This window comes from Enhydra lutris, unplaced genomic scaffold (assembly GCF_002288905.1).
Source record: "Enhydra lutris kenyoni isolate GAN:26980312 unplaced genomic scaffold, ASM228890v2 scaffoldscaffold6, whole genome shotgun sequence".
NCBI lineage: Eukaryota > Metazoa > Chordata > Mammalia > Carnivora > Mustelidae > Enhydra > Enhydra lutris.
In genome coordinates, this window is record NW_019154090.1 from 30,563,475 (window position 1) to 30,586,257 (window position 22,783).

At 46.7% G+C, this 22,783-nt stretch overlaps 1 protein-coding gene across 2 annotated transcripts; it reads left to right on the forward strand.

The window, feature by feature from the left end:
* The first annotated feature begins 2,137 nt into the window (after positions 1–2,137).
* LOC111141608 (prion protein) lies at positions 2,138–17,655 on the forward strand. 2 transcript variants are annotated; one of them, XM_022494297.1, is made up of 3 exons: positions 2,138–2,186; positions 4,480–4,577; positions 16,595–17,655. In XM_022494297.1, the coding sequence occupies exon 3, from the start codon at positions 16,605–16,607 to the stop codon at positions 17,376–17,378; it is 774 nt and encodes a 257-aa protein (XP_022350005.1). In that variant the 5' UTR covers positions 2,138–2,186; positions 4,480–4,577; positions 16,595–16,604; the 3' UTR covers positions 17,379–17,655. The 2 variants fall into 2 exon arrangements, with proteins under 2 accessions (XP_022350005.1, XP_022350007.1); XM_022494299.1 differs by lacking the exon at positions 4,480–4,577 and having other exon boundaries at positions 2,168–2,186.
* The last annotated feature ends 5,128 nt before the right edge of the window (positions 17,656–22,783 follow it).

Consider the following 22,783-nt stretch of genomic DNA (forward strand, 5'->3'; position numbering starts at 1 on the left):
CTATAAGCCAGACTACCAACCTCATTATGGCAGTTTTAAAAAATGGCCCCAAATTCTTGGACAATCTTTCCATTGAGAAGGGGGGTCTATGTCCCCCACCCTTGAATCTGGTTGGATATACGACTACTTTGGTCAATAGCATACAGTGGAAGTGATGTTTGTGACTTGGAAGGCTAGGTGGGAAGTAGCTAGGCAGCTTCCATGTTGTTGCTGGAACTCTCACATCCTAAGAAGCCACGTGAGAAGTCCTTCAAACCTGAAACCAGCAGGCTAGGGGAAAGCCAGGCCGTGTGGTGAAGCCACGTGTAGGCATTCCAATAAGCACACGTGATCTTCAAGTCTCCTCTGCTCAGGTGCCAGGAATGCAAGTGAAAGACCCTTCCAGGGATTCCAACCTCCATCAGATTCTGAGTCTTCCCAACTGCGGCCTCAGAAATCATGGGAGAAACCATGTCCCTGCTGTGCCCGTCCACGTCCTTGGCCTGCACATCCATGGGTATTAGTAAATGGTGATGGTTATAAACCACTAAGTTTTAGGGGTAGTTGCTACATAGCAACAATAGTCAGATTAGGACATAAGGCAATTGCTTTGGCTCCCTAATCCCTCCAAGAAATGCTGTGGCTTTGAGTTCTCCTGCTGGGAGAACATTTGGTCAGTAGACATAGGATCTTTTTGAGGAAAAAAAAAAAAAGGCTGAGTTTCAGGGTCTTCTAACCAAGCTTTATAGAGTCCCTCCTGCCAGGGGGAAGCCTGACCTTTTCCCCATCTGATCTGGTCACCAACTCTTGGCTCCAGCCCAGTTTAAGACTCAGGGAGATGCTTCTCTGCCTCCCCCTCCCCCAGTTCACCTGGCAATAAGCCATTTCCAAGGAAAGAAGTTAAGGCTTGAAAAGTACTGTCAACCTATTCATCATGTAAGACTGAATGGATAGAAAACAGCCACAGTATTGTTGCTTAACGTTCCTTTCTAACTGGCCCAAATCCAGCTGTCTCTTACTGAATCACCCCATGGGCTAGCCATCCATGTTTTCCAGACCTATCATTTCCCCTTCCCAGCTGACCTTTCAATTACCCACCCACATTCACATAAACATCACCCTGCACTGTTTCACATTCTCTCTATTCTCTGGCTTTCCCCTTCCTGCCCTTTAGCCCCCTCCCACTTGAGTGATCCACCAGGGAATATAGGTGTGTAATCTAAATCCCGTTTCCAACAGGTGTCTCAATATTTTTAAACCTCTTTTCTTACAAGCTTAGTGGACCCCCTTGCTGATAACAAGGGGACTAGATGTCCCATTTTTCCCAGGACAATCTTGGTTTACGCCCACTTAATTCACACTGGTGTCTCTTTTCACTTTACAAGTGCCCTGATTTGGGTAATAATTTAGACAGTTCCCCAAACCCCAGTTCCCGTCCCTCTATCCCTTCATCCCAGGCCATCCTTTATAAACCCCTACCTAATTTCTTAGCAGGAATAACGGGCCAGAGCATACCATTCTGTTTTATACAAGGTACCTCAGGTAACGTGAGCGGACATTATTAAGTGGAGGACATTTTCCTCATTTGTGAGGTCTAGTCTAAATAATCTCTTTTGCACAAAATAAGGAGCAGAGACTGAGTCAATGAACGAACAGTGATGGCCAACGTCCTTCCTAGGCCTCCACTTGTAAGAACTTATGTGAAAATTCATGAACCCTGGGCTCAATCCAAGGTAGAAAAAATCTTTTTCCTCTTCAGAAATTTCTGGCTACCAAAGTTCCAGAAATTGCCTTCTCATTCCCTAACGTCTCATTTTCTCCATTATGTAACGGGAGAGTTGGGGCTTCGGGCCGAATTTTTTTTTAAAGATGATTTTACAGTCAATGAGCAACATCAAGGAGTGATGACACCAGGAGGCGGTATCAGCCGGTGAGAGTGTGGAAGCGAATCCCAACACGTTTCCACTGGGCGACTCAGACGCCCGGGCCCGCTTGGGAGGGGTGCACCTTTCCGCGTGGGCCAGAACCCGCAGGAGCACACGAGCCGAGACCGCGCGGTCATTGGTTCGCGAACAGACCTCCGCCTCGAGCTCAGCCACCTCCCTGCCCCGCCCACGGCCCTCCCCCTGGGCGGGGCTTGTCGCTCGCCTCCGCGCCAGTCGCTGACAGCTCGGCCGCGGCGAGCTTCTCCTCTCCTAAGGCGGCAGGTAAACAGCCCGATGGCCTTTTCAACTCCCAGCGCAGGGCGCGGGCGGGGGTCCGGAGCTCTGGGGGGCGGCGGGGGCGTCGCGGAGCCCGAGGGCCCGAGCCGCGGGCTCTAGGGCCGGGGGCCGACCTTGGCCATGAGGAGGGGAGGGGGGGCTTCCCTGAGGGCGCGTGGCGCGTCCGGCCTGCCCCAGGGTGCGCATTGGTTTAGGGGGGACGCCTCTTGGTTTAGCTTTTCTGGTTGGGCCTGGGGGCGGGGGGAGCGGCTGGCCTGGCCGGTGGGGAGGGATGGCCGCGAGGTCTGATCCTCCCCAACGCGGGTCCGCGGCCGGAAGGGCCGAAGGTCGGGGGAAGTAGGGGGCGATCGCCTCGCGCGAACGCGGCTGGGGAACCCACGGAGGGCCGCGAGCGGGTCCGGGGAGACGAGCCGTGGGGTCGCGGGGCTCCCGGCCGCCCGCGCGTTGGCCGCCCTCCCAGCCAGCAGGCGGAAGACGGGGACGCCCCGAGGGTGTCGGAGTGGGGATGGGAGAGCGGCCGCCCGCCCCGGGCCGGGGCCGCGGCGGGAGAGGAGGGCGCGTGGGGGCCCATCTGCCGGGGAACTCCTCTCGAGAGGCTGCCGCACCCGTCTAGCCCTCCGCGGATCAGCCCCGGAGCGGGCGGGCGTGGGCGGGGCCTCGGGCCTCTGCGGTCTGGGGCCTGGAGCCGCCGCCTTCTCCCTCTCGGGGGCCCTGGGGTGCCTGGCCCCCCGGGGACACATGTCTCCTGCCCCGGATCATGATTATCTTCATGGCTGCGTTTTTTTCTTTCACATAGAGCATCACGGCTTAATAAGCAGTTCCCCACATGCCGAGCATTTGAGGTGCTTCCCTTTTCCTTGTGAAAAACTCCAGGTGGAATAGGAGTAAAGATTTTTACTAATTACCGGAAAAAAATAGGAACAGAAAGTTGAATACAGAAGGTCAGACTGCTGGAAAAATGAACAACTCTCTCAGACGTTGTTAAGAAGAAAAACAAAAATCATGGGTGAAAATGAACAATTTAACTTACGTGGCCACCGAGGAGCTCTTAAAATGAAAAAGAACTAGCTGGAAAGGGAAAAAAGCGGAGAGCTAGGATGCGATTTGTATCTTTTTGTATCTGACACAAATTTTTCGTACATGTAAAAGGAAAGTGAGAGATTATAATAGATAAATTGTATAACAGATAAATGGTGAAATGATGAACCATTTGCAGAATAGAATGCAAATGGAAGCAAGCCGATTATCATTTCACATCTATTAAATGAACAAAAACGATCTCAGTAGTAGTAACAACCCCTATGAGACAGTTGCCATGAAACTTGCATATTCAGTTATCTGGGGATGCTGTGGGGTGTTGGGGTCAGAAAGATGGAGCTGCAACTGATTTTGTGACTTCCTGCAGGTCACCTAATTTCCTAATCCTGCTCATGTCCATTCATAAAATAGAGGAAGTGAAACCTACTTCCCAGTGTGTTGCCAAAATTAACTTTAGGTGAAACTGCCCATTGGTGTGTATTCCTTTATTCTTTTCCTGTTCAGGGGATATTGTGAAGTACTATGCACTTTTTTGTAAAGCAATCTGGCAATGCACTAAGAAGTTAGAAGTGGTGACCCAGAAAACCCTACCCCTGGGGATTTTCCTGCAATGGAAGAAACATTTACCTGCGATGGAAGCAAACAAACCAACAAAAAGCCATATGCAGGCACACATTGGTGCAGAATGATCTAAAATTAGAACCAACTGGGAAGCAACCTAAATGTACAACAGCAGAGCAGTAGCTCAGAAAATCATGGCCTAGTAAGTGGTAGGAGCAGTATGTGACCATTAAGAGTCATGATTTTGGAGCCTCTGATATCTGGGGAAAACTGACAAGTCAGAGTGCACTTTTCTAAACTATTTACTCAAATGAGAATGCATGTGTGGATAATCTAAATTTTTGGAAAAGCACCAAAAAATGGGCATTTTAATAGAAGTGAGAGGTGATTTTCACGTTCCTTTTTTTTCTTGGTACGTTGCTTTTACTAAATAATGCAATTTTTTAAAACAGGTCACATATCTCAATTTTTTAAATGATACAGACCCACCATTTTCTCTGTGTCCTGTTTGCTGTTTTTTTTTATATGACCTCATTTTTTTCAAATATTGTCTCATTTTCTTCTTGAACAGATTTATTAGTGGTTTAGTAATGTATCTATTAGGTTTTTCTTTTAAGGAATCAGTTCTTAGATTTATTTATCCATTCTAGTTTTTTCTTTTTTTGTGGCTGTTTTTAAGGATTCCTGAGTATATTCGGAAACAGAACTGTTTCAGCCACACCGAAGCAGTCTGTCTTCTCAGAGACACAACTCCAGCTCAGCGGAGCCACGACAGATGTACGTACCCTGTGGAATCTCTTTGGCCTTCTGATGGTTGAATAGTCTCCAACTGTCACAGAAAATAAGACTCTGGAACGGCCGCAATCACAGGCCCCTGTTCGGAGGCCGCTGGGGTCTATGTATGTAACTCCTAGCCATTCTGTCATCCTTGCAAAATCACCTTGATTTTGCCAGGAAATGGTCACAGCTTTCCCTGCAATCAGGCTGAATTACGTAAGGAAGCAGCCATTTAAAAAATAATATAATAATAATCACGTAACGTTTCTGTGCCAGATTAACGCTGAAGGTGACTGTTTACCAGCTGACAAAAGGTTTTAGGAGGTGAAAGGTTTTTGAAGCTATAGTTTTATCCTACCTGTTCTAGTCTGCCTTTAGGATCTTATTTCCTCTCCCAAAGCAACTGTATCAGCTGTGCACGGCTGTGTATTAAGCATTCACATCGCACTGGCATCTGACCCAGGGATGGTGCTGTATATTGTAGAATAATCCTGAAGTGAATCCCGTGCTTGCCAGCGTTTACAGTGGGGAGCATTTGTTTTTCTCCCTTCAGTTTGTTAATCCTTTTTCTTTAGCTGTGTTCTACTTACTACTGCTAAACTATCGTGTGATCACTTCCAGGGAAGTGTGCTCTTTCATGAGAAGCATTGTAAATGTGGTTCAGTGTTGTGTTCCTGAGGCCCTAGTTCTGAAGCCTGGTTAGGAGTGCAATCCCCTAAGAAGCTTTTATCGATCCCCAGATGCCATTGCTGGACACTCACAGGCTGTTGGTCCAGGATAGGCTGCAGCAATGTTGCTTTTGAAAAAGCTCTTCTGGTCATTCTGATGACAGACCAGGTTGGCGGTCCTTTGCCCTGTTCGATCCAGGGCATCAGGGCACCAGTGCAACCCCACATCCCAAAATGTTCTGCGGTCCTTTGCCCTGTTCAATCCAGGGCATCAGGGCACCAGTGCAACCCCACATCCCAAAATGTTCTGCAAAATGTTGTATGGCTTGCCTTCTTTAAGGGGCAGTGTCCTCAAAAAGATTAAAACATGACAAGGTTCTACCTAGCCCTGGAAAAACAGGGAATTTTCCTGGGGTCTATGGGCGGTGGGAGAAGCTGGTGCCAGTTCCCAATTTAACTAGTTAAGTTTCAAGTTATAACATGTTCTAAGTATTAGAAGTTCAGCCCTTGGCGCTCGACCATTAAGCTAGTTCCTGCCAGCTCATGTGTAAATGGGAATAGGATGAACAGGGTGATAATCTGTGGATCTTTCTGGTACCTTCTGTCAAGCTCCATTGCTCTGCCATTGTTCATACAATGCCATGTGATCCTTACAATGCCTCATGTAGCTTTCCAATGTATCCGGATAGCTGACAGGCCGAGCATGCCCTAGGTTTTCTTCCTGTTCAGTGATTTTTTTTTCTGACTTCTTAATTTTGAGTATCATTTCATCATGTCCTTTAAAATCCCCTTTGAATTCTGACTGAAAGTGTGTTGATTTGATGGATTATTTGAAGATAAATTGGTATCTTTCAGTATTGGTTTTCCCAAACAAAAACATTGCATGGCTTGGTTTGTTTTGGCTTTTTGTTTGTTTGTTTGTTTGTTTTCTAGTCTTCCTTTTTATGTCTCTCAGTAAAATTCCTTAGCTTTCCTCATAAAAGTCCTATTTCTTTTTAGGCTAAATCCTAGATGCTATAAAAATTTTTTTATTGCCATTATAGATGGAATGGCAATATGGAACATTATGGATGGAATGTTTGCATCTGTGCTAAATCTTCTCACTAATTATAATTAATTTGGGGACTTGCTGGGTTTTTATATATGGATTGCAAAAACTGCCACCCTAATGAGCTCACTTATTTATTCTAAGACATTTTGGGCCAATTTTCCAAATAGGAGATGTAATTGGCTGAAACTTCCATAACAATCAAAAATAACAGCACCTTCTTGCATTTTTGTCTTGTTCATTACACTGTTGGGATGCCTTTCCTTCTTCCATTAAGATAGGATATAGGCCGTGCATTTGTGGGGGCAATTCTTGATGGAAAGGGACTGCCTGCTAGTTCTAGAGAAACGTTAATAGCTTAAGCTTAAAAAATCAAGAATGGAAGCTGATTTTAATTGAAAATTTTTCGATATCTCCACAGAATCTTAGCATTTTGTCATCTTAACCTATTCGTGGATTTCCAATTGAGGCATCTTCGCATTCCTAAAATAATCCTTATTGGTCACAGTGTATCCTTCTTTAACTAAACTGTTAAAATCAGTTTGGCGGTATTTTCTTTTGGATTTTGGCAACCTTACTGGTGGAGGCTGGGTGACTAAGGACGCAATTGCTGGGGTTTCAATCTTGGCCCTTGGCCCCTTGGCTATAGACACTGCTTCTCGGGGAAGGATGCCCTCACATTCATCTCTGCTGAGTTCCAGGCTCTTAAAACAATTGCCTAAGTTGATACTCCTACTTGAACATCTCCTAGGTGTAGCCAAGTTAACATGTCCAAACCACAGCCCCGGGTCTTCTCTCCAAGCGGGACCCTCCACCTGTCTCCATCATTTCAGGAGATGGCATCATCCCCCAAGCTAAATATCTTACTCACGATTGTGTCCCCAGCACCCTAGCACACTAGCATAATGCTAGAACCTTAGAGGACACTTAATTATTTGTTGAATGAATCAATACTCTATTGTACTATAAATGTTACACTGTAATATATTATTTAGGACAACTTTTGCCTCCATTTCTTTTATGGTTATTGGTCAGTTCAAATTTTCTATTTATTTAAAAACTGGCATATACTGCTTATTCCATAAATACTTGTTGGCTGAATTAATTCTAAAGTCAAAAATTATGATGTATATTTTAACAGAAAAGCAACCCATCCCACACAGATTTTGTTTTTAAGATTTTATTTATTTATTTGACAGAGAGAGATCACAAGTAGGCAGAGAAAGAAGGGGTAGCAGGCTCCCCGCTGAGCAGAGAGCCGATGTGGGGCTTGATCCCAGAACCCTGAGATCATGACCTGAGCCAAAGGCAGAGGCCCAACCCACTGAGCCCCTCCCACACAGATTTTTAATTCATAAAACACATTTGCATTTGGAAGGTTGTTACCCTTTTAAAGTCTTCCCTTTCTAAGGTTTTTTGGCCTTTCCCATTCCCCACGTGGAGCTCGGCAGTGGACCATGTTTGTATGTGTATTGCCTTTTCAAGTCACTCAATTTTACTTAGAAATCCCTCATTTTTCTGGGTTTTATTTAGGTTCTACTTTCATCTCTATATTTCTTTATAATTATGATGCTTTATTTTGAAATTTTCTCTTTCTGTTTCTTCTTTTTTGAGTTGAATAATCATTCAATTTATTTTCATTCTTTCTGTTCAATTATACTACCCACACTCCTTTGATAGTCACGTGGGTTCCTTTATTTCCACACCCTGCCTTCTTGGCATCATCCAGCTCTCTTCTGGTTTTGGTTTGGTTATTTTTTTCTTTTTGACTAGACTGATAAGTATAAGTGAAATGTCTTCCTTTTTTGGTCCCATTTGATCTGATTCTTAACGATTTTGAATATATTCTCAAGCCCTTTTGGCTTTTCCTCTTCTATCAATTATCAGTTTTTGTATCTTTTGGCCCTTTTGTCTATTTTTGTCTATTACTGTGTCTTACTGCTTTTAAGATTTCCTTGTACATTCTGGAAATGAATTTTCTGTTGGCCATAAATACTAGAAATATTTTTTAATATTTTATTTATTTATTTGAGAGAGAAAATGAGAGAGAAAGCATGAGAGGGGAGAAGTCAGAGGGAGGAGCAGACTCCCCACCGAGCAGAGAGTCCGATGTGGGACTCAGTCCTGGGACTCCGGGATCATGACCTGAGCCAAAGGCAGTCGCTTAACCAACTGAGCCACCCAGGCACCCCAATACTAGAAATATTTTTACCATTATGTACTCCTCTTAATTTTGTCCACAATATCCTTCATAACATTAAATAAGAATCCTTATCTTTTACGTCATAAAACTTTTATTTGCCTCTTGGTTTGTACCCTTTGTTTAAAAATCTGCACCACCACTACCCCCCCACCCCCACCGGTCATCTCCAGGTCACACAGGCATTCACCTGTGGCTTCTTCTTCTAACAACGTGCTTTTCCCTTTCTCAGGTAGGTCTGTATTCCATCTAGAGTGCACTCTTGCATGTGGTGTTAGGGATCTAGTTTTATTTTTCTTTGGTTCCCTGGAAGCATCTGCTCAACAGCCTTCCTCTCTCCATTGATTTGTGGTGGCTGCTTTATCGTATATCAAGTCCCCTACTAAAGTGTGTTTGTGTATGTGTGGGTGTGTGTATGTGTGTGTGTATGGGCTTATTTCTGAATGTGCCCTTCTGCTCTCCTTGGTCAGTTGGTCTGTTCCTAGACTTTGACCGTGTGGTCTTTATTGCTCTGGCTTTGTGGTAGGATTTAAGGTCTGATCCAGTAGATTCCCTTCTTTTTTCTATTTCTTTTTAAAGCTGAGTTTACTATTCATGGACATTCCTCTCACCTTGTAAGTTTATTGAACTCCTCAAAAAAACCCAGGTGGACTTCGGGTTGGCATTTTATTGAAATTACAGGTTCACTGGTTGGAGGGGTGGGGTAATTGACAGACATCACCAAGTCATCCCAGTCAAAGCCATGGAGTATCTTTCCATTTGTTCAGATCATCTTCAGTGTTCTCTGCTGGAGTTTTTTATTTAGTTGACAGAGACACAGCAAGAGAAGGAACACAAGCAGGGGGAGTAGGAGAGGGAGAAGCAGGCTCCCCACTGAGCAGAGAGCCCGATGTGGGGCTCGATCCCAGGACCCTGGGATCATGACCTGAGCCGAAGGCAGACACTTAACGACTGAGCCACCCAGGCGCCCCTACTGGAGTTATTTATGCTCAAGTCTTATTTCTTCTCAGTTAAGTCAAGTCCTAGATACCTTATGTTTGGTTTGATGCTGTGATTTCTAATTGATTATTGCTGATGTAGAGAAATGCTGTTGGTTTTTGTAGGCCAGTCTTCTATCCCACAGCCTTGCTGAACTCTCGTACTGGGGTCTCTTGTCGTCTCTGACATATCTGTTGGGTTTTCTGTGTACGGTCACTTTAATTGCAAACAATGACTGCCAGCTCTTTCCTTGCGGTTCTGGCCCTGGTTACTTCTTTGTCTCTGCCGATGACATTGAACAGAATCTCCAGTCCTATGGCGATGAACATCCTTGTCTTCTTTCTTTCTTTTTTTTAAGATTTCATTTATTAATTTGACAGAGAGAGAGATTTTAAGTAGGCAGAGAGGCAGGCAGAGAGAGTGGGGGAAGCTGGCTCCCAGCCGAGCAGAGAGCCCGATGCGGGGGGCTCGATCCCAGGACCCTGAGATCATGACCCGAGCTGAAGGCAGAGGCTTAACCCACTGAGCCACCCAGGGGCCCCCATCCTTGTCTTATTTCTGGTCTTAAAGCATTCAGAGGTTATCCACTAAGTATGTTGGTTGGTTTTGTTATATAACCATTATCAAGTTAGGGGAGTTTCCTCCTATTCCTAGTCTGCAAAGAGGGGTGTTTGTTTATTTGTTTGTTTGTTTGAGGGGGGGCTTTTTAGTGTTAAATAGGTATTGAGCTTTGTCAAATACTTAATGTCTTTTTTGTTTGTTTTGTTTTTCACTATTTATTTTTTTATTTATGTCATGGTGGGTATGGGAGCTTGAAATCTGGAGCTGACGGGTCTTCCCCTTCTCACCCCCTTGACAAGCACAACTGAGATCAGTCCCAGAAACCTCTGAACTGGGGCCATTCAGACGGGCAGAGCCCCTATGCCTGTCTCCTGGCAGCCGGGCCCCCCTCACAGGGCAGGGAGGGAGGGCTCCCGGACACCCACTCAGGGCCTGACTCAAGTACTGTAGCTTGCACTGGGCCACCTGTGCCCCTCACGGGTCCCACAGCCCCTACCTTGCCAAGGTTTGGGGGTAGGAGGGAGAACAGTGGCGCCTGCAGGCTGATGAAGCCATTTAGCTTGACTGTGGCTGTGACTGGGCCCAGCATTTGAGGGATGGGTCTAAGGTGTGTCTCGAGGTAAGGTGCTGGGGCAAGCTTGTTAGGGAGGTCTCAACTTCCACATCTGTGGGATAGGAAGACTTCTTTGCCCACAGCAGACACGGTGTCGATACAGTGCATGAGGGAGAGGCATCCAGGGGCTTGACTGGAGGCGAGGAACCCCAGGGCCCCTGCCTACTCCCTGGAGTTCAGGGGCCATTCTTGGGACCCTGTTGCTTCCTCCGTTGCCTGCCCCAACTGGCAGAAGGACAGCCGTTTGGGGTTGAGGCCAAAGGCCTGCCGTCTCTGGTGAGTAACTCATGTCTACCAGCTGTCACCTTTGGGCCCAGGAGTTGTGCCTCCTTGCCCCTCCTCTGCCCCTGGGGGACTGGCTTCTGGTGGGGGTGGGACGCAGAGCCCTCCCTTTCTGTGCTGGGCTGCTTCCTGCAGGCCCCATCAGGTGCCAACAGCCGCCCTGTGGACAGGCTTCATCTCTCTGTGGCTTCCCTGTGGCTTCTGTGAGTGTCTCTGTCTCCTCTGGGCAGAGTGACTTGAAGACCTGCCTCTTCTTCCACGAGTTCTGGGCCTTCCACCTCTGGTGTCTCATCCTGCAGCCGCTCTGGCTCTGACCTTGTATGTGCAAGTTTCCTTCAAGGAACGCCATCCGCCTCCCCCGGCTCTGGATTGTTCCAGCGTTCCTCCAGGTGGGCCAGTTCTCTCAGATGTCAGGGCTGTGACTGTCCTTCTGCCCCTTCAGCGTCTCCAGCCAGTCCGCATCCCGCCGGGCCTTCTCCACCTGGTGTTCGCATGTGTCTGCCGCCACCTCAGAGCCACTGCGGGGCACTGTCCTTGCCCTCACCACCCTCCACCCTGCAGCAGGGCCCCGAAGCTTTCCTTGAGTGGTTTCTGTTCTTCTACGTAACTTTTGACGAGATCAGCTGGAATCTCCGACTGGAGGTCTCCACCATGTCCAAGTTTGCCTTCTTTCCAAGATAGCCTTCCTTCCACTTCCATGGCCCTTCAGGTACATAGGCCACATCTTCTTTTGCTTCTCTTTAGCCATGGCTGCTTGCTCGCTCTCCAAGGACGGCGCTGTTCTCTGACAGAAGGTGGCAGCTTTCTGATAAATGTGGGGGTCCTTCTTCAACGAGGGGAGAGTCCTGTAGAAATCACGCCCCCACTGGGGGTCAGATTCCACACGCTTGTCGCTGTAGAGTCAGACTCAGAGCTGGATGTGCCACCACGGTCCAGGTCCCAGTCTCTGAAGCCATCTGGAAGCTGCTGCTCCTGGCACCTCTGGCGGGGGCCATACCGAGTGGCCAAGGCCACATTTACCCAAAGGGGCGACGACCCGCATGGTTCTGCCTGGCAGCTCTGCCCTTCAGGTCTCAAAATGTGCCAGAGGATCGGGAACAAGCCGATCACTCACACAGAGTATCTTACAAGAGCTCAGGAGCCCCGTCTCCATCCCCAGCAATTACACCCACCAACCCTATCATCCTAGGTGTGTCACTTGCTGTCTCTGAATCTCGGTAGCCGAACTCGCAGACTGACAGGTTTGCAGTCAATGATACCAGATCTTCCTCATTTCCTCACAAACAGAGAGAGATTCTCCAAGGTCCCCTGTTAAGTTTTGTGTCCTTCTTACATTTAGAAAGGATTCTCTACTTCAAAATGTAGTGGCTGGGTTTAATACTTTCCATAACTAAACGTTGCTGCTTTTGTTCTCAACCGATTCTAAAATGATGCAGTCTTCATCCGTTCTGTGGTGAGCCAACCTTCTCCAGTATTCGGCTTTACTGAAGTACAAACAGCAGCGTGTGCCCACAGCTCTGACGCCCCCTTGCCTCCTGGTCTCTCTTGTCTCACATACATAGCTTGATGAGAGTGACGAGTGAGAGCCGAGCCCTTCATTTATCTCCCTCCAGGCCTCCTCCTCTGTTCTGTGCCCGTCCATGCAGCTGCCCAGTCCCGAAATCCAGGTGCCACCCTGATTCTTCAGACACCAAGCCGTCCAGAAGCTACCTTCCAATCAGACCATCCATGACCGTCCTTCCCTGACAAGGGCACCATCTCTAGCTTAGTTACTGCAGGAGCCTGGAAGCTAGTTTCCCCGCACATGTACACACACACACACACACACACAGGCCCCAGTCCACCCTCCACAACATTCTTTCTCAGAGAGAGCCCAGAACTCTTCATTGGTTCCCTAGTACTTTGGGATAATCAAGTCCAGACGACTTAACATGCCTTAGCATTAGGCTACTTATAGTAACCCATGGGGATACTCTTGAGACCAAAAAGGGTATTATTAATATTAGCACCAGGCACAACAGGTGTCCCAGGGAAGACAGGATGTCTGCTCACCTTGCTGGTGAGGCCCTTTACTGCCTGGCCCCGCTTCCTGATGCACTGCACACTGAGGCTCCTCTTCCAGGAAGCCCCCTGTGATTCCCCCCACCTGCTGGCATTCTCTCTCACCACCCCGTCTCCACTCCAAATGCCTTGTAGCCCCCTCCACCTCCTGCACCCAGCTTCCCAGGGATCAAGGCCTTCTTCTGTGCCTCCTTTCCTAGATGATGTCAGCATCTGCTCACATGTCTCCAGAACTTACAGAGCGCGACTCTTATAACCTTGGAGCAGGCATGTTCAAAGCCAGCTTCCACGTTCCTCCCCTTGCCACAGGGTCTCTCTCCCTCCTGCCCCGACAGTGTCAACTCTCCTCTCCAGCCAGCCAGAGACTCCCGTGGCAGGTGGCACATGAGCTCAGTGTTCCTATAACCGGACTGGAGATGTTGGACAGTGGGCCAGTGCAGAGAAGAGGGCTTTGAAAATTCATAAAGAGTGGATCACTTTTGTAACAGTTTAATTTTTAGTTTGGTTATTATGATTTATTACAGATGTTTCCACACTCATCCATTCATTCAGCATTTAGTCATATCAGGCTGTGGGCTAGGCACTCCATTTAGGCACTAAGGGCACTGCAGTGAACAAAGAGAAACTCCCGCCCCAGGGGGAGCCCACACTCCCATGGAGATGGCAAACAGTAAGTAAATAGTAAAATATAGGTGTCAGGTAAGCATCCCCACTCTGAAAGAAAATGAAGCAGGATAAGGGGATAGGATGCAGGCTGCTGACTCCGGTAGAGTGACATGTGCAGCCCCACAGAGCTGACATCAGAGCAGACTGGAGCCAAATGAGTAACTGGAGGGGGAGCCTTCCAGGCCCCAGGAGCGGCAAAGTGCAAAGGCCCTGAAATGGGAAAGTGCTTCTCAAGTGTGGGGAGCAGGAGGAGGCCAGAGAGAGGTGGGCAGCTGGAGGCAGGTCACATGGCACGGTCAGGACTTGGTGTCTTACCCTGAGCACAAAGGAGTGCCACCTGAGGGGGAAGAAAAGAAACATGGTGTGACCTACTTAAAAAAAGGTTGTCTGAGCCTCTGGGCTGCTGAGGAGAGAACATGCAGTGGGGGCTGGGGAATAGTAGGGAGGCAGGTTGGAGGCTGTTAAAAGACCCCCATGAGAGGACTTCAATCTCAGTGACGCCCTGGACAGCAGCAGCTCCATGCGGACCATCCAGAAAACCACTACCTGCAGGACTGTGGACGGCAAGGTCGTGTCTGAGACCAATGTCATCAAAGTTCTGAGGCGTTGAGGGAGCAGAAGCAGGGTGCCCTTTGGGGAGCAGGAGGCCAATTAAAAGTTCCAAGGTCACAAAAAAAAAAAAAAAAAAAAGACCCCCATGAGAAGCAACAGAGGCTTCACCCAGGATAGGAAGGAAGTGTGTTGGGAAATGTGATGAGTTTCAGGATTTAGGATTTATTTTCAAGGTAGAGCTGATAACATTTGCTGGTAGATTCATTGTGTGCTGTGAGAAAGAGGAAATTCAAGAATAACTCTGGAATGGGGGGTTGAAGGGGTGTGCCTGGGTGGCTCGGTTGGTGGAGCATGTGGCTCTCTATCTTGGGGTTGTGAGTTGGAGCCCCACATTGGGCATGGAGTTTACTTTAAATAAATAAATAAACTCTTAAAAAAAAAAAAAACAGGGTGTTGGCTGGGTTTGGCTCATTGGGGTGAATGAAGTAGTTGTTGACGTGAAACCCCAGTAGATTGGAAACTATTGACCAGGGTGGCACTCTCCCAGTCCAGTTCCCTGCGGTGTGTGGGTGGAAATGTGGGTGGCAGGCAGGCGGAGAGCTGGAGCCCCTGAACACGTGGCGAGGGCCTGCCGGAGACCAGTGCCAGGGGCCCATCTTAGGACCCTGACCCTCCGACCCGACCCAGGAGAGCCTCTGGAAATCCCAATTGATTGGCCCACTCTGAGCAGTTTAACCTGCTTTCGTACCTTTCAAATATATATCTATTTACCTATGGCCACCCGGATTTTTCAGTAAGGATAGAAGTATAAATGGGAGGAGAATCATTCACTTATTTCATCATTCTTCCCCTGAATGTGTGTGTGTGTCTTTGATCACGGCCCTGAGAACTGAGCAACAGGGTAGATGAGGCGTTTCATCTGAAAGGAGATTTTTCATTGGACAAGTGTACATTCTGCGAAGGATCATAAATTATTATCCGGGGCAACTTAATTTGTTCATGAATTCCCGAACTGTGCCGGCCCTTTTCTGTAAGACCTGTGTTTCTTTTGTACCAAATATTAGGAGAAAATAAGTCCCTCATAAGCCATTAAATGCTGAACCAAAACTCATTCAGTGACTCGTGAACACAGGCATTTTTATCCCTCTTTAAGCAGCTCTTTTTATAGAAGATGAATTTACAAGAGGGCTTGCAAAATCCGGCATGTTTCCTGTTTCCAAAAAATCCTGTATTGAGAATTAGTTTGAGGAAATTCTTGCAGGCACTTACATGTTCAGAGGGCGTTCATCCCTTCACTTAACAAGTAACTGTTGTGTGCTCGCTGGGCCAGGCACCGCCCTAGCCCCTGAGGAGAGAGCAGCAGACCAGATGCCCGCCCCCTACTGGCATTCATTCCCACAGATGAAGGAAGACAGGAGCCAGCAATTTTCTTTCTTTCTTTTTTTTTTTTTTTTAAGATTTTCTAATTATTTGACAGAGAGAGAGATCACAAGCACAAGCAGGCAGAAAGGCAGGCAGAGAGAGAGGGGGAAGCAGGCTCCCTGCTGAGCAGAGAGCCGGATGCAGGGCTTGATCCCAGGACCCTGAGATCATGACCCCAGCTGAAGGCAGAGGCTTAACCCAGTGAGCCACCCAGGCGCCCCAGCAATTTTCAAAGTCAATTCCTGCAGAGCTCAACTGGGGGACTTCCTAACTCCCAGACTTACATAGGCCCCCCACCCCGACCAAGTTCTCAGAAGTTTCCAGGAAAAAAAAAGAAGGTTCCAGAAGGGGCTACACCAGGATCCTCATAGCAGTCCACCCAGCAGCAACCAGCAAATTGTCTCCACTCCCAGCCCCCACACGTGGCTGCTCAGATACAAGAGAATGAGACCCATATTGATGGATAAAGTGTTCCCCTGGATGTAGAGTCCCCAGGCCCCACAGGAGCAAGTGCCCCTTGTGACAGCCCCTTGGGCACTTCCAGCTTCCAGGGTCCCTACAAGGACATACCTGGTTACAGTAACCACTACCCCAAAGATGCGCAAAGCTCTGGCAAACCCACCAGATGTTTTCAGTTTCACCCAGCCCAGATGCAGTTCATCAATCAAGTTATTTTTACCATAAGCAACATTGCTGACATTCCATCTCTTATCAGGTTTCTAGGAAGTAGAGCCAGAAATGATCTTAAGGTCACCTTTGTCCCTAGAGGAGAAAGAGTTGGGTTAACGCTTTCTTTGAAATTACTTTTGTCGTATGTGCCGCAAAGGAGAAGTAGGAGCGGGGAGCCTTGGTGACCAACGTGCCGATGCCCTTGCTGGGCGTTCATTCTTTATGCCTCAGACATAGGATGCTGACGGCCTCCTCGTTTTTTTTGTTTCGTTTTGTTTTGTTTTGTTTTGTTTGCAGATAAGCCGTCATGGTGAAAAGCCACATAGGCAGCTGGCTCCTGGTTCTCTTTGTGGCCACATGGAGTGACATTGGCTTCTGCAAGAAACGGCCGAAGCCTGGAGGAGGCTGGAACACCGGGGGGAGCCGATACCCAGGGCAGGGCAGTCCTGGAGGCAACCGCTACCCACCCCAGGGTGGTGGCGGCTGGGGTCAGCCCCACGGGGGCGGCTGGGGCCAGCCCCACGGGGGTGGTTGGGGTCAGCCCCATGGGGGCGGCTGGGGACAGCCGCATGGTGGCGGTGGCTGGGGTCAAGGTGGTGGCAGCCACGGTCAGTGGGGCAAGCCCAGTAAGCCCAAAACCAACATGAAGCATGTGGCGGGAGCCGCAGCAGCTGGGGCGGTCGTGGGGGGCCTGGGCGGCTACATGCTGGGGAGCGCCATGAGCAGGCCCCTCATTCATTTTGGCAACGACTATGAGGACCGCTACTACCGTGAGAACATGTACCGCTACCCCAACCAAGTGTACTACAAACCGGTGGATCAGTACAGCAACCAGAACAACTTCGTGCACGACTGCGTCAACATCACAGTCAAGCAGCACACGGTGACCACCACCACCAAGGGCGAGAACTTCACGGAGACCGACATGAAGATCATGGAGCGCGTGGTGGAGCAGATGTGTGTCACCCAGTACCAGCGAGAGTCCGAGGCTTACTACCAGAGGGGGGCGAGCGCCATCCTCTTCTCGCCCCCTCCCGTGATCCTCCTCATCTCGCTGCTCGTTCTCCTGATAGTGGGATGAGGACGGCCTTCCCGTTCTCTCCATCGTCTTCATCTTTTACAGGTTGGGGGAGGGGGTGTCTACCTACAGCCCTGTAGTGGTGGTGTCTCATTCCTGCTTCTCTTTATCACCCATAGGCTAATCCCCTTGGCCCTGATGGCCCTGGGAAATGTGGAGCAGACCCAGGATGCTATTTATTCGAGCCCCCATGTGTTGGAGTCCTTCAGGGGCCAATGCTAGTGCAGGGTTGGGAATAACAGCAAATCATCATTGGTTGACCTGGGGCTGCTTTTTTTTTTTTTTTTTTTTTTTTTTTTTTGTCTAGTGCAGCTGACCGAGGCTAAAACAATTCTCAAAACAGTCTTCAAATACCTTTGCCTGGAAACCTCTGGTTCCTACCCCAACTAGAGCTCAGTACACTAATGTCCCATCTTAGCCATGTCTTCATAGCAACTTGGGGAAGTTTTTCTCACCCACTCTAAAAGAACGCGATTGCACTTCCCTGTGCAAAGAGCATTTCTGCCGAAGTTGAAAGGAGGGCACATGATACTCATTCAAAAAGCAAAACTAGAAACCCTTTGCTCTGGGACGCAAGCCCGGCCTGCCAGGGAGCACCGAACTGGGGTGATGGTTTGCATTCTGCGGCGTGGGCTATGCGGCAGCCGTGGTGTCTGGCGTAAATATTGATGCGACGCTAGACCTTGGCAGAGGATGTTTGCACAGGGAATGAACATAACCAACAGTGCGAAAATGCTACAAAAATTCCCACACTTGGAAGCAGTGTCCTTGGAGGCAAGTTTCCTTCCTTTTGGGACATTTAAAGCCCCTACATGTGGCATTCCTTTCTTTCATAACCTAAACTATAGATAATTAAGGCAGTTAAAAATTGAACTTCCTTCCAGGCCCCAAGAGCAAATCTTTGTTCACTTACCTGGAAACCAGAATGATTTTGACACAGAGAAAGGTGCAGCAGTTAAAATAACCTTCATCCTAGAAGATTGCATCATGGAGAAAACGATCAGTAGACAAAGAAAAATGATCGCATTTCTTCATTGCTGTCTCGTAATTGTCAGAAACCAGAATTATGTCAAGTCCTAGTTTCTATAATCAGCTTTTGAATCAAAGAATGGAAGGCCATCCAAAAAAAAAAAAAAAAAAACCTTAGGTCACCCATGACAGAAATACCCATTCAGGTTGGAAAAAAGGAATTCTGTTAACTGTTATTTAAGTAAGGCGAAATTATTGTCTGGATTGTTCGGTATCATCAGCTAGCAGATAAATTAGCGTTCTGCAATGTTCCCGGCTTGCACTGTGCGGGTATTTGATGTTAAAAAATTTATTATATATATTGTGTATGACAGAAGTTTTCGCTAGAGGAGTTAACATCTGATATATCTAATGCACCACCAGTTTTGGAAGATACTAAATACTTAATATGTAGAAACCCTTTTGCGTGGTCCTCAGGCTTACACGTGCACTGAATAGTTTTGTATGATAGAGCCCATGTGGTCTTCGAAATATGCATGTACTTTATATTTTCTATATTTGTAACTGGGCATGTACTTGTATAAAAAATGTATAAACATTCGAAATCTTGACTAGAATTAAACAGGAACTGAGTGTGTCCCATGGTTTTGCAGTGACATTCACCGCCGCACCCTGTGTTGGCAAGGCCATGGGGGGGGGGTGACAGGAGCAAGGCGCCACTCGCAGTCCCCAAGCTCCTGCAGTGGCCCGCAACCCATGCACCCGGTCCCCGTCCTGCCTTTAGCAGTCACACACCAGCTCCCAGTCACACACCAGCTGCTCCCAGCTGCCTTTTCATTTTTTCCACAAATATCTTACGTGTGCTGGGTTCTGGGTAAATGGCAGAGACACTTAATTGTGGCAGAGGAAGACAGTCTTTCCGCCCTAGAAGCTCTTTTTCTGCCCTAGATTTTGAAATAGAGGATTTTCTTTTCTTTTCTTTTTTTAAGATTTTATTTATTTATTTGACAGAGTGAGACAGCGAGAGAGGGAACACAAGCAGGGGGAGTGGGAGAGGGAGAAGCAGGTTTCCCGCCAATCAGAGAGCCCAATGCAGGGCTCTATCCCAGGACCCTGGGATCATGACCTGAGCTGAAAGCAGACACTTAAGGACTAAGTCACTCAGGCACCCCTGAAATAGAGGGTTTTCTTAACTAAATGCAACTTAACAAGCTTTCAAGTACCAACTCCATTGCCCCCTGCCCCACCCCAATATCAGACTATAAACTCTCCCAGACCCTGGGAGCCCCAGGGACAGTCACTCCATTTGGACTGAAATTCAACACCTTAGGTCTAAAAGACCCCTCATTTGTCAGAGTCCTTCAACTCCTGCTTCACCTGTTTCCTGCTTCTTTGAGAGTGTCAGGCACCAGCCCTAGGGGCGCTCGTGATTTTCCTTGGCGGGTTTTCTTCTGCAGCTGAAATTTACCAACAGCAGGAAGTAGTCACAGAAGAGACAGTGGTTGAAATCATACTTATTTGTTAATACCTCAGGAAATGCCAATATTCTGCAGCGATCAGAGCATCAACTCTGTACTTACAATGGGAAGACAGAGGTCAACCTGTTGAAACCCCATCATTGACCAAACTGCTAGAATAAACAGCCACCAAGTGTCCGAAGTATTCCTCATCCATAGTGAACCTCAGACTTCATCCTTAACATAAAAATTTCCAGAACGATTTTCATTTAGGGCCATTTATCTAATTATTTAAAAATAAGCTTCATTATCTGACCATCATAATTTCTCAAGAGTAGCCCACTGAGAAGACTTCAGATGTTCAAAGTGTAAGTACTCAGAGGCCAAAGTGAGTGATACCACCAAGCCCCACTGTTTCTTCCTGTTACTTCCAACTCGTGTGAATTGTGCTGGAAGAATTTTCTCTTTTGAAAAAGAAAGGACCCTCTCCTGCTTGCATGCATGCTTTCTCTCTAAAATAAATCTTTTTAAAAAATAAACCCCTTTTATTGATGGTTGATATGAAGAATATTATTTTCTTGGATCTTGGGCAAAACAGCAATTGATAGTCTTTATCATCTTACATAATGTTACTCATATTGCAATAAACCCAATCATTTTCTCAAGATTTTACCACTTGGGAAGAGTACCAAAGATCCTGCCTTGCCTGTCTAGAAGCTCAGAAATGTGCTGTCACCAAGGGTAGAAGGCAATATGACATCCTAGTTTTAGCACACAGGTTCTAAGAGAGACTATCTGAAATCAAATCCCAGTTCTGCCACTTATTAGTACTGTGACCTCGGGCACATTATTAATCTCTCTGTGCTATAGCTCTCTCATCAGTAAATGGCAATAACAAAAATATCCACGTAATAATGCTGTGATAAGTATACGAGTCAATATGTTACTAAAACTCTTAGTAATCAAAACAGTATCTATGGGCACAAAAAAAGACATGCAGATCAAGAGAATAGAATAGAGGGGCGCCTGGGTGGCTCAGTGGGTTAAACGCTCTGCCTTCATCTCAGGTCATGATCTCAGGGTCCTGGGATCGAGCCCCGAATCGGGCTCTCTGCTCAGCAGGGAGCCTGCTTCTTCTGCCTTTCTCTGCTTGCCTCTACTTGTGATCTCTGTCAAATAAATAAATAAAATCTTTAAAAAAGAGAGAGAGAGAAAGAGCGAATAAAATAGAGACCCAGAAATAAACCACACTTATATGGTCAATTAGTCTACAATAAAGGAGGCAAGAAAATACAATGACGAAAAGATAGTCTATTGATTAAATGGTGCTGGGAAAACTGGACAGCTTCATGCACAAGAATGAAACTGGACTACTACCTTACACTACACACAAAACTAAACTCAAAGTGGATTAAAGACCTAAATGTGAGACCTGAAACCATAAACTCCTTGAAGAAAACACAGGCAATAATTTCTTTGATACCGGCCATAGAAACATTTTTCTGGATGTGTTTCCTCAGGCAAGAGAAGCAAAAGCAAAAATATTTGGGGAGGGACCACACCAAAATAAAAAGCTTTCACATAACAAAGGAAACCGTCAAAACAAAACAAGGCAGCCTACTAAATGGGAGAAGACATTTGCAAATGTTATATCCAATAAAGGATTAATATCCAAAATATATAGAGAACTCATACACGTGAATACCAAAAAACCCCAAATAATCTGATTAAAAATGGGCCAAGGACCTGAATAGATATTTTTCCAAAGAAGACATACAAATGTCTAGCAGGCACATGAAAAATGCTCGACATCACTCACCATCAGGGAAATGCAAATCAAAACCACAACGAGTTAGCACCTTAACACTTGTCAGAATGGGTAGAATCAAAAAGACAACAAATAAGTGTTGGAGAGGATGTGGAGAAAATGGAATGCTGGTACACCATTGGTGGGAATGCATTTTGGGGCAGCCACTGTGGAAAACAGTACAAAGATTTCTCAAAAAATTAAAAATAGAATTACCCTATGATCCAGTAATCCCATGACTGGGTATTTACCAAAAGAAAACAAAAACACTAATTTGAAAAAATATATATATACCCCTACGTTTACTGAAGCATTATTTACAACAGCCAAGATACAGAACCTAAGTGTCCATAAATAGGTAGATGGATAAAGAAGATGTGGCATATGTAATATACAATGGAATGTTACTCAGCCATGAAAAAGAATGAATCTTACCATTTGCAACAACATGGATGGACCTAGAAGGTATAATGCTAAGTGAAATAAGTCAGACCAAGAAAGACAAATACCATATGATTTCACTCACATATGGAATTTAAGGAACAAAGCAAACAAAAAAGAGACAAACAAAAAACAAACTCTTAAATACAGAGAACAAACTGATGGTTGCCAGAGGGCAGGCGGGTGGGGGGATGGGTGAAATAGGTAAAGGGGATTGAGTGTACACTTATCACAATGAGCACTGAGCAATGTAAGAATTGCTGAATTATTATATTGTACACCTGAAACTAATGTTAACACTGTATGTTAATTATATGTAAATAAAAAAGAAAATTCTTAAAAAATTAAAAAATAAAAATAAATAAAGCAAGAAAGGAAAAGGGGTGCCTGGATTAAGCATCTGCCTCCAGCTCAGGTCATGATTCCAGGGTCCTGGGGTGAGTCCCAAGTCAGGTTCCCTGCTCCACAGGGTGTCTGTTTCTCCCTCTCCTTCTGACCCTCCTCCTGGCTTTTGTTCTCGCTCTAAAATAATCTTTAAAAAAAAAAAAAGAAAGGAAAAATCAATTTTAAAATGATTGATGTAAAGTAACTGAGTTGAACTCCAGGAGACGTTTCTGGAGAAGCATCAGGTGTCAGGTTCTGTTTGCCCAGCCCTCTCTCTGGGTCTGAGACTGAGGAAGTGTCCTCTGCCTCTGGACAGGAGTGTGGGTTCATGTCGCTTTCTACCCTCGTGG

Bases quoted from the DNA above. Each gene is read 5' to 3' on its own strand.
- LOC111141608 (XM_022494297.1), top strand. From the start codon at position 16,605: ATGGTGAAAAGCCACATAGGCAGCTGGCTCCTGGTTCTCTTTGTGGCC.